The sequence below is a fragment of the Anguilla anguilla genome, chromosome 2 (assembly GCF_013347855.1).
Source record: "Anguilla anguilla isolate fAngAng1 chromosome 2, fAngAng1.pri, whole genome shotgun sequence".
NCBI classification, from domain to species: Eukaryota; Metazoa; Chordata; class Actinopteri; order Anguilliformes; family Anguillidae; genus Anguilla; species Anguilla anguilla.
In genome coordinates, this window is record NC_049202.1 from 4803343 (window position 1) to 4815320 (window position 11978).

At 38.9% G+C, this 11978-nt stretch overlaps 1 protein-coding gene across 1 annotated transcript; it reads left to right on the forward strand.

Moving 5' to 3' along the window:
* The first annotated feature begins 4415 nt into the window (after positions 1–4415).
* Positions 4416–10848, forward strand: LOC118221876 (homeobox protein OTX1 B-like). Its single transcript, XM_035407309.1, has 4 exons — positions 4416–4756; positions 7131–7318; positions 8001–8152; positions 9161–10848. Exons 2-4 carry the CDS (start codon positions 7222–7224, stop codon positions 9899–9901), a joined length of 990 nt encoding a protein of 329 aa, XP_035263200.1. The 5' UTR covers positions 4416–4756; positions 7131–7221; the 3' UTR covers positions 9902–10848.
* Positions 10849–11978: the final 1130 nt, after the last annotated feature.

Genomic DNA, 11978 nt, shown 5'->3' on the forward strand with positions numbered 1-11978 from the left:
TCCGGAATGCCTAGATGTACAAAGTCACAGAATGCATGCTAACATTTTTTGTCACATAAACAACATGTAGCGCATAAGTTAAATTCATTGGAAAATATATCCTAAATTCTGGGGAAAGCTTACGCGTGCTTAAATGTTACTCAGACTTTAGATTTTAAAGTTCTTTGTGCTTTTAATTCCTGCCTGCAGTGTCTGTGGTGTAATGAATTTAGCGGTCTGCTTGCACTTCGTGTGTGACGTTTAAAGCATGCCACGTCTGTTTTTTTGTGTAAACGTATGATTAAGAAATATTAATGGCATAATTGTGGTGTTAAAGTTTATCATTTGTGTACGCAGTAGGGCCTACTAAAACTTATCCAGAAGGCTACAGTCTGTCAGCAGATTTTAAGCAAGCACGTTTAAGCAATATATATATATATATATATATATATATATATATATATATATATATATATATTACTTCTTTTAAAAGAAATGTCCTCGTGATGTTAGACCTTCATTGTGTTTATTTTGCAATATTCCTGAATTTGCTGCTCACAATTGTTTTGGATTTCTCGAATGTTCTGCTGACAATATGAATGGAGTATTTTTGCTATGAAATTTATACATTGCGTTTAGGCGACCGATTTTCTGAATACATACCCAACATTTGCTACGGAAAACTTACATAACCTGAGCCCTCCAAGCAAGTTCTTGCAAATTCCAGAGCACCTTGTTAATGTATTTGAAAGCGTTCGCAGTTTTGATTTACTTTAACACTGCCCATTATTTCCCTTGAAGCCGTTATAACGAAATAATTTTGTCAAAAATTAAATATATAAATTAGCTGCCTTTTTCTGCGCCAGTGAGGTGAGGAGCCGCGGTTAAACGTGGAGTACATCCCGGCAGGGTCTTCGTATTGGCTAAACGTAAAAATGTTGACTGTGTTGACAGTTGACAGTTGATGTCCCGTCTGGCGTTTCTGATGCTTTATAATTAATTTACCTATCGCCTTTCTGCTTGTATCCAATTGGACATTCATATCGTGCTCCCTTGAGTTAATTGTTTTTTTTGTTTTTGTTTTTGGTATCACTCGCGACCGCAATTTGCTGAAAAGCACGCTATAACTTTCATGACCAATTACACCTTGGGGAAGGGTTTTATTTATTTATTTATTTATTTTTTTGCGTTCCAACAGACTCCTCCGATTGCCACTTATAAATGCTCTCATTATTGGCTGAAACGAGTCAACGGGACGCCAAACAAAAAAGAGAGAATTTTAAATGTAAGTATATTTTTACGGTCATTAAATCAAACGTCCCAGAAAACATTTGAAACTGGAAAGCAGACAGGTTTAAATGAAACCGATCAGAAAAATTAGAAACTCATGAAATTCGTCACTTCTTGTATTTAGCTATAGTACCTTTGTGTGTGTGTGTATATACACCCGCACACACACACACACACACACACACAGTTGTCCAAACGTTCCCTTCCAGTTTCACATGTATACATTAGAAGTGTCCTGGTATTTAATTGGTTTGGTATTGAACTATCAATAATACATCTGTACACTACACCCTCCCCTTGACATGTAGTGGATTGAATTATCGAGCGCGTGCAGGTAAAAAGGAGGACCCTGGTATCTTTCCATATATTCAGCACCGTCAAGCCCCTGATTTTAGTTATTTATTTTTTATATGAAACTAAAAACGTTCAATTATTGCAAGCTATGTGACGTGATTCATTAAAGCACCAATGCGTCTGTTGTTTTTTTTATCCGATCAAAATTTTAGGATTAAATAACTTGTTCTGTGCGATCTAAATACCCCCGTTAACTTCTTTTGGGAACTGAGAAGAAAATGTCTCGTCATGCGGTTCTTACCTGTGTGCTCTGGTTTGCCCTCCAAACGCAGCGTGAGTTTTGGCCTTTAATTGAAAAAAGAGAAAGAAAAAGACACCAAATATATCCATTTTAGCGCCAATAAAATAAATTTTAAAAATCCAAACGTTCTTTAATTTAAAAAAAAAAAAAAAGGATTTCGAGTAGCCGGCAGGTTCTACTGAAGAAGAGTACCAGCCCACCAAAAGATACATGCGCGCGAATGGATTGATCTCCTGTGTATTGCGGGTGTAAATACTTTGAAGTCTGAAGCCTCACCTCGGAGGTGTTGATCGGTTGGATTTCATAAATCCCCGGCCATGATTGACTTATCCTACTTAGAAAAAAACGTAACAAGGAAAGACGCTACTGGTCCTGGAGCACACTTATTTTTTTTAAAAAAAATGCGTTTTACGCATCATCGTTTTAATAAGCGCCGACAACATACACGACCCACGCCAATTCTGCCAGCTAAAGAGAGAACCCCCCACTTCTCTCCCCCTCTCTCCTTTTGCTTCCTTAATCCCAAGATTTACGGATTTAGAATTAAGAAAACTCGACTGCAATTTGGGATTAGATAAATACTTTTTTTTTTCTTTTTTTTTTTTAACAAAAGGTTAGTGGTACTTGATATCTTGATACTTAAAAGATCTATGTGGGTTCATTTTCAGTGGAGGCTGGCATAAAAAATAGAACATTTACTGAATTGTCAAAGGGGAAACCTCCGTTTTGTGGTCCTAATCCATATTTAATTTGGCCTAGGACTTCCTGTATCTCTGTTTAACGTTGGAGAACATATACAGTTAAGTTTTCAATAGTGAGAAGTTACTTGTTCAATGTAGAATTTTAAACTTGGAATGTTTTTTTGTTTAGGCCCAGTCTTTGGGTGTGTGTATTATTAATTATTAAAAATAGCAGTGATACACGAAAACCATTTAATTCCCATTCATTCCTTAAAGTTACTTCAACGGGTTCCGCAGCATCAAAACAAATGCTTGAAAAATGACGAAGCTAACCCTGTTATATATGTATATATATATATATATATATATATATAATTTATTTATTAATTAAAAAAAAAATTTTTATTCATTCCTATGTCGGCCACTTTCTTTGAACATTAGCTCGCTTTCAACTCGGGCCTCGTCGATTAGAATGAGTTGATATGGAGAGATTGACAAAAGGACTGACTGTAGGCTTATTCGCGTTCTTGGAGGATCTTGCCGACCCCTTTGATAAACGGTTAAGGAAAAGAAACAGTGCGCTCTCCCTGATATTCTGTTACCGTATTTTATTGGAGTTTCTTGTTAGAAAGTAAAGCTTGAAAGGTGCTTTCATTGATTCCAAGCCTCCGAGACCCTTTCTAGTCTGATTTCATTTATTTTCCGGATCGCCTGAGTTTTTTCCCCCCTTTAATTCCTTTCACGTTTCCCCTCCCTGTGTAAAAAGACTGTCCCTATTAAACTTAACGCTGGCTATTCTCAAATGTAATTCTAAGTGGGGATTAGCTCGTCATTAATATTCATGAGATGAGGTAACAATATTTTAGTAAAAAAAATAAATAAATAACAGGAATAATTTAAACTCCCAGCCTCTACCATAACATGATAAACTGAATATAAATGCACCTTGACAACTTGTCCATTGGCGGTGTTCTTATCAATCCGCAAATTTTTTTAAAGGCTTATCTTAAAACTCAGCCATATGTAGAATTAAAGTTTAGGCTTACACAATACACAAGTATCTGTTCAACATGGCTGATAATCTCCTTGATATTAATTCATCCGCAGTGAAAATATTCAAACGTATAATGTATTTTCGCAAAATATTTTTGTTAAAATAGTAGCCTACAGTTTCGGATTACAGTTGTGCCTAACAGAACATAGGAGTTATTTTGTATTCAGGATAAACGGAAGAAATTATAATTTAATTCATTTTTATGTAGCACAAAACTTATGTTCGGTCCTCAACGTCTTTTCGGGAAATACATTGCACATGACATATATTACGATAGGCTACTTTAGCCTAAAATGCCTGAAACGGGGATATACGAGATATACACCAGGACCGCTTTACCGCGTTCCCTGAAACTAAACTACCTTTAAAGACAAAAGACTCTGCAATATGTTTCAAATGTTTATGCATTTAATTTGTTTAAGCAGTTTCCTGGTCATATCCTTGTAGAAATTTATTATTTTTTCTTTTGATATAGTTTAAGAAAAAAATGTTCTGCTGTGATAATGCGTGTTTCTGTATTCTTTTTCTTTTTTACTAATCTTAATGGCCCCTGTTGTAAACCAGTAACGAAATGCTGCATTTAAAACTCGACCATTTATTTTAAACAATTACGTGTTTGTTTTTATTGCAAATGTTTTATTTTGCCGTCCGTCCGGGTGTCTGTGGGGTTATGTTGTCCTTCGTCTGAATGGGAGGGGTTTTCAAGCAACAGCCAGCATTGATTGGCTCTTGTAGACGTCTATCAGAGGGGCAGCGCGCACGGATTGGTCGAAGTGGGCGGTTCTGCAGGTGCCTTACGCTCATAGAGGGCAGGGTAAGAGAGTAAGGTGATCAATCTCTATCCGTCTGCATTGCCAATCACCTAAACAGTGCACGTATACGCGAGTGTCGAATTTGAGTAAATTGTTTGAAAACGGAACGTTTCGGGAGGGTGATTGCGGCGAGCGCAACGGCGGAGCGCACGCTCGCGTGTCGTAACATAAAAATCTGTATGTCCCACCACTATTTTTGTACTTCTGATCTTCTTTGTGCGTTTTGTGTCCCGCAGTCGCTTTCGCTGTAGCTACAGACTTCTATTCGTGGATATTTTGTACACGGTCACACCTCTGCAAAACGAGTAGAAGGGAAAGGAAAACAGAAAATAATTCATAAATTAAGGTGAGTGAACATGACTTTTCTCGATGCCTTGCTGTATATTTTGCTTCGTAGAGGCGTTGCGTTTTAAAGCCTGTACCTTTCATTTAGCTTTTCTCCAAAGTTTTTTTTATTTTTTTAATAATTTTTTTTACACACAGTGAATTTGTAGCCTACAACCGGAAACAACTGGTCCGTATGCATCTTTGTTTTTCCTCGGCGTCGTTCGGTATCTAAAAGTTTAAATCAAACGGACTCGTGTTTGATGTGCTAAAGTCGTTTGTCTTTTAGCGTTTTCGTGTGTCGCCGCGTAGTCGGCCAATTACAGGGCTAGTTTTCAATTTGCGTTAGTTGAACATTGCCACCGGAACTTAAAATTTTTATTAAATAAAATCGAACGTTCCACTTCCTACGAGTTTATTTGGATGGGACAATTGCATTTATATTCTCATGTAAATGGTCCGTTCTGAGAGCCAAGTTGCCCATTTAAAGCTTGAATCTACTCAGTGGATAATTGGAGAGGCGTGTTTTGGTTTTGTCAATTTATTTTGCTGATAAGACCCATTCTTTAAACGGTTTCCCCGGAGGTCTAATCTAAATTGTAATCGAGTTAATTTTCTGGAGTTCTCGCTTCTTAAGTGAGTTAAAACTCCGTCCTGTAGAGCAGGAAACATATGTTTAAAAACAAATTCCCGTAAAACGCCCGAGTTCGCTGACGGCTTTCTTTTCTGTTGGTCACCAGGTAGGCTAGAGCCGATCAGGATTTGTTTCATGAATCAAGAAAATGATTACAAACAAGTGTGCGCAGGAGGTTTGTGGTGGCTTTTTAAACCACCACACAATGTAACCATTCCTCTACAGCAGTTGCATGTGAAGTTTTGATTTGTGCCAAATAAATGGACAGAAATGTTCTAGATTATTTAATTCCATCAAGTTTACTTTTTTTTGTAAACAGTTTGATCCCAGTAACCAGTCGAACGTCAGGTTATTTTGTATTGCCTGATAATAACATAAAAAATAGTATGTTGTGTTACTAAAGACTCCCATACAGGTTTTATACTGCACGCACTGAAGTAGCATTCCCCCAAATTGCAGAAAGTATCTAAATATTTGAAAATATATTTATTTTGGGAAGTGGCTCAGTATGAAGCTACAACGCATGTACATATTTTTTTCTGTCTTAAATAACTGTTTAGTCTCACCGTGACACGGATTAACTTCGGTTAATTAATAAGTATTTAAATTTCTCATTCTTCTGAACGTGCGATTGCTTTGAAACACTGTAAGCGTTTTAAATCTAGAATACAAAAATAAAATTGCCTAGATTAGCCATCTTTTTCAGTCTAGGGTAGTTTTTTCTCCTGAGAGCGACTTGGAGACACCCATGTCCAAGATTCACGTCAGTCTCCTGGATGAAGTCAAAAATCAGTCAAAAACGCATTTGAATACAATTTGGTTTGGAAGCCTGTAAAGTACTTTAAAAGCTAAATCGTCTAAATATTCATCGTGAGACGTTACATTGTCTGTGGATGCCACATAGCCTATGAACATGTACCTTTAAAAACGCAACCTATGTGAACATTTTAAAATCTAGTCTCTATATAAATGCATGGAATTATAGAATCAGCCCTGTGACTGACGACTAAATCAATTGTTTAAAATTGTTAAATCTGTTTTTGGTGAAAGTCTGGTGGAGAGGTCAGTTTTAAGAGCAAAATTCTACGTTATTATTTTCGACTGCTAAATAGCCTACTGAAGAGAGGCCTGTTCGCACCAATAAACCGAGAACGAAACGGGCTCACAAAAATCGTTTCTAGTCAAACTATTGAAAGCGTTCTTCCGTAGCTGCCCTACCGTTTACATTGTACAGTTGAATAAAAATATTACAGATATACAGATAGATAAAAGGGCAAGGATTGGCCATTAGGTCCGGGAACGGATAGGTCCGGGCGCAGCGGGGAGAAATTAAATATTGGAGGTGCAAATTAACATGGGGCCTAAAATGTTCCGATTTCTTTCATGTGCGTCAGGAAAAGACAACGTGAATTCTTTTTTTAAATCAATTAAAATCACGGCAACAGTAGTTGTAATTTCCAACTGCTCATAAGTGGGGGGTATGTAGTATTTTGAATTTTAGCAGTTGAATTGTAGCTTCAGGCGGAAATATTTTCTGATGTGGAACTGCGCCTGGCTGTTCAATCGGGCGTCAGTCCGTGGCATTTGATGAAAATAACCTCTTGGTATTTTTCTAACTTTTGCTTGGCCCCATTAAGCGTTCTTGGTCGCATTTTCTCTCAATCAAGAGGTAGAACAACGCAACTTTGAGCTTATTTTAAGGGCTTCTATAGTACTGAGTGACATTGGACTGAAGGTGCCTTTCCCCCCCCCCCACTTTAAGGTAAATTTCTTATTTTCCTGGAAACTGCAACACGGAGGAAAACCCCGACTTCTGCCCAGATCTGGGGGGGTGACAAGCGACAGCTTCTAGCATGATGTCATATCTCAAACAGCCCCCGTACGGCATGAGCAGCCTGGGGCTAAGCGGCACCGCCATGGATTTGCTTCATCCTTCCGTCGGATATCCAGGTAAAGCGCGCTGCTCGCGTGCACAGAACCCTGAAACCTATACAGTGTCGTTTTAAAAAAAAAAAAAAAAAAAAAAAAAAAAAAAAGTTCGTTTATGAGATCGTGCTGGAAAGGTGTGTTAGGAAACTTCAAAGGATATAAATCGGGCAATTCCCAAAGATGATTTCTTAACGCTGTCTCGTGTGGGCTTCGCTGGGCTAGCTTTCATTTATTTCCAACTGTGTGATTTTAAGAACTGTGCCACCATGAACATGTAGAATGCAAAAATTGTACACCTAATGTATGTTAACAATTGACCTTTAATTTGTATTTGCACCAACATACTTGGTGTCTCATTTTCGTTGGGCAATCCTAAATGACTTTTACGAAAAAAAGATTAAATCTTTCATTTGTAATTACAAATTTTTGGCCACAAGCTATGGAAATTATTGCCAACTGAAATGTGTCCGTTATACACAATTATTATTGTCTGGGCATAAGCTACATTCATTTGGAAGACATTACATTTGTTTCCTGAAGTCGTAAGGCATAACCCGTAAGACGCATCATGCCTTTTCCAAGCAGCGTTGCATTATAACTACCCGAAGCCTAAATTAATCTAGTCTTTTAAAAATCCTCTTCGTTTTAATGTTTCACAGCTTGCGTCGCGTTAACTTCATTGTGTCGTTTTATCTTGTTTTAGCGAATCCGAGAAAACAGCGTCGTGAAAGGACTACTTTCACGCGCACACAGTTGGACATACTGGAATCACTCTTCGCCAAAACGCGCTACCCGGACATATTCATGCGCGAGGAAGTGGCGTTGAAAATTAATTTACCCGAATCGAGAGTTCAGGTTTGTGTTTCTATTTTATTTTATTATTTAAATCGGTGTTGTTCTTTTTTTTCCAGTAATAACGTAGTTGTAGTAATGGGTTCAAGAGCTCAGTAGTATAGTAGTCCCAATGTATAGCCTGTAAGGGAGGACACCTCAATCAGCATAATTATTGCACGCGGTTGCATTGTTCACTGTAATGATGTAATGATGATAACGCTATGTTTTACATGGACTGCGAGTAATTATCTGAGCGTTACTTCGCACGTGACCCACTCAGTGGCCCCCTCTTGTGCCACCTTTGAGTAAATATTATTGATCCTTGCATTCACTTGGAGTTTTGGTGTGCATTGCTGTTTTACCGTTAATTTTGGTGTCGTCTATGTGTTTCAAAACACTTTAATCAGTGGATATTTTTCCCTGGTTAAATGAAGGTTAATTTTTTAAAATCTCAATTGTGCAGTAGTATAGACTGATTGTCACTTTGAATTAATCCACGTTCAAGTTTTTACATTTATTTCCTTGCTTTCTTGAAATTAAATTCAACACGAAGTATCAATACATGTTGACTAAGATACTTATCTTGACGTGGTGATGTGTTCAAAAGCCTGTTTGTGTCTTCAAAGGATGAATATAGTTTTGTGAAAATGCTGCATTGACTGTGTAAAAAGGAAAACACTGTTTCCACCGAAGGCTATATCAAATGCTCTGACTTAACATTTAAGTCAACGGTCGTGGAACAACAATAATGCTGCAGTATTCCAACCAATTTGTTCGTTATTCTATAATTGTGTGGGCACAATTGTCTTGCACGAGTTAGCTCATTGCAAAGTATCGAATTACGGTTCTCTGAAAAGAAATTCAATAGCTTGCTTGTATGTCCTGGTAGTGTCAAAATTAGCCCGAGTGGAAGACTTCAAACGGGAAATATCAGATGCCAATTTAGCCTTGAACTGAAATTTAGTTTCGCCATTTTAGAGTTTATTTATGATTTTTGAAAACCTTTTTTCAACAACACGTATCATGCAGGTGTGGTTTAAGAACCGACGGGCCAAGTGTCGGCAACAGCAGCAAAGCGGCAGCAATGCCAAGGTACGACCGCCCAAGAAGAAAGCGTCGCCCGCGAGGGAGAGTACAGGGTCGGAGAGCAGTGGCCAGTTCACCCCTCCGGCCGTGTCCAGCGCCGGGTCCTCGTCCTCCTCCAGCTCCAACTCCTCCAGCAACAACGCAGGCATCAGCAGCACTTCTACCTCCATCAGCACACCGGTCTCCTCCATCTGGAGCCCCGCCTCCATCTCCCCCGGCTCCGCCCCGCAGTCCGTTGCCGTGCCGGACCCCGCCCCTCCCGCCAGCGCCTCGTGCATGCAGCGCGCGGTCTCCGGCGCCACGGGGTCCACCTACCCGATGTCCTACAACCAGGCCGCGGGCTACAGTCAGGGCTACGCGTCCGCATCCGGCTCCTACTTTGGCGGGGTGGACTGCAGCTCCTATTTGGCGCCCATGCACTCTCACCATCACTCACACCAGCTGAGCCCCATGGCCCCCTCTTCCATGTCCGGACACCCGCACCACCACCACATCAGCCAGTCTGCGGGGCACCACCACCACCACCACCATCACCAGGCGTACAGTGGCACGAGCCTGGCCTTCAACTCGTCAGACTGCCTGGATTACAAAGATCAAACCGCCTCGTCTTGGAAACTCAATTTCAATACCACAGACTGCTTGGACTACAAAGACCAGGCTTCCTGGAGGTTCCAAGTGTTGTGATTCCTCCCCCCTTTCCAATTTTTTTCCCCCCAATGACAGATCCAGGACGTTTAATATGAACGAATTAAAGAACTGATTTTAAAAAAAATGAGATCCCTTCTAACAAATGGAAATCAAAAATGACAGCTAAATTTTCGTTTTTGTTTGGCATCGGTCTGTGAAGAATTTTAATCTATTCTCCCTGGATGATTTTAATGTGCTGGACAAATTTTAGCAATTGTTTTTACCAAATTGAACAGGGAACCAGCCCTTCCTGCCGCCCGGGTCCTCAAACAAGGAATACTTTCCCCTCACCTGAACGTTGAAAATAATATCTTTTCCCAACTTATATCTTCATCCGTATCATTATGTACAGATTTTTTTTCCCTGCAATTTTTTTTAGGATGAGGATGAATAGACGGCTGCATTATGCAGCTGATATGTAAATATGTATTTGGGTCGGTTGAGCGACCGCATATAGTTTGTGTAACTGGATTTGAACTGCTTTGAGAGTAAACAAACAAAAAAATAAAAATTTAAAGCAAAAATAACTAATAAATATGATAATTTCCCACGATGTTATGAAGACAATTGGCTGTAAATGTCCCCCTTCATATCGCTGCATTTATAGTTTCCGAAAACTGGGGCCCAGTAATTAAGTGTATTGCCCGAATTTTGACTCATTAAGAATATAAAATAAAAAGTGATATGCTGTATTTTCATTCAAGTTACTGTCTCGAGTAAAATTTCGACCTGGTCTAGTAAAAGTTAGCCATTGTCTTATAGTGGTGTGTTTGGGGGCTCATTATCGCCAGCACGTGAGCTTCTTGTTTATGGTGTCACTTGCCTTTCCCTTAATGAGAGATGTGAAATGGACGTTCAAATTCAATATTCCAATGAAGTAATGGATGTTTTAAGTAAGATCCCCTTACATTCATGTCCATGCAATAAAGATCCGTTAAACGTCATAAACAGCTCTTTGATTTCTGGGTGGAATATATATTTTTGAAATAGACTGTGATAGCCCCCCCCCCCCCCCCCGAAAATAGAAAATATAAATGTATTATTTAACAATCAGTTAAAATTACCAACGAATTTAAGGAAGTCGATTAGGAGCCTCAAGGCTTTGCAAAAATCTTGATCCTCGCATGTTATAAATTATGAAAAACGTTAGTCTGTTTTGTGTAGGCTACGTTTGTTTTCTTCGTCTTTGCAATATATTTGTATTATGAACTCGACAAGAAAACGATTTTAAAAAAGTAGCCTAGAAGTTGCCTAATTTTCGTTAATTTTTACATTTTTTTTTCTTTTCTCCTCTTGGTCGCCATTCGAAATGCAAAGCGAGCCCGGACGGACATATTCCCACGCTCTAAGCAGCCAGGGTACTGAAAAGGTTCATTCTGAAATGGGAGAACTTTGATTCGACCGGATTATTGAAATTTCGTTTGTGACGCGAATTTCAATTTCTTCTTCTGTGTTTCTTTGGCGATATTTTTTTTCCCGGAAGGTCGGGATGGGGGCGGTCGGGGATGATCTCGTTGTCTAGAAACTATTTTTTTAAACTGTTGGTATGATTATACTGTATTTTCCAGAGTTTAAATTATACAAACATTACAAATGACCATATAGAGCAGGGGAGGGAGATAACTGAAAAAGGAAATTAGTGAGGTGAGCGAATGAAAGGAATCATTTCTTGCTCGAGGGGGGTCATTCTCACCAAAAAATACAGAGCCTTATGAGGCGGAATACAACGTTGAGCTTTGTAGAAACTTTGTTGTAGGAGATAGACCTACATCACAAGAAGTAATTTAATGTTCGAACGTAAACGATTGGTAATTACCACTTTGGCATATTTCCGCATAGCAATGAATGCATTCGTAATGAGATTATCTAAAATAACCCGAAGGAATATTAGTAGCCTACTTATGATTCGGTAATTGCGTGGGTGGAGCAGGGTTAATGGGTCACGTGTAAAGAGCGCATAAAAGGGAGAGATGCTTCTTGTCTGCAGACATTTAAAAAAAAAAAAAAAAAAAAAAAAACGTTCGTTCTGCTTATCTGTCTTAATTTAGACCCACTTGTGCCAATGGTCCTCAGC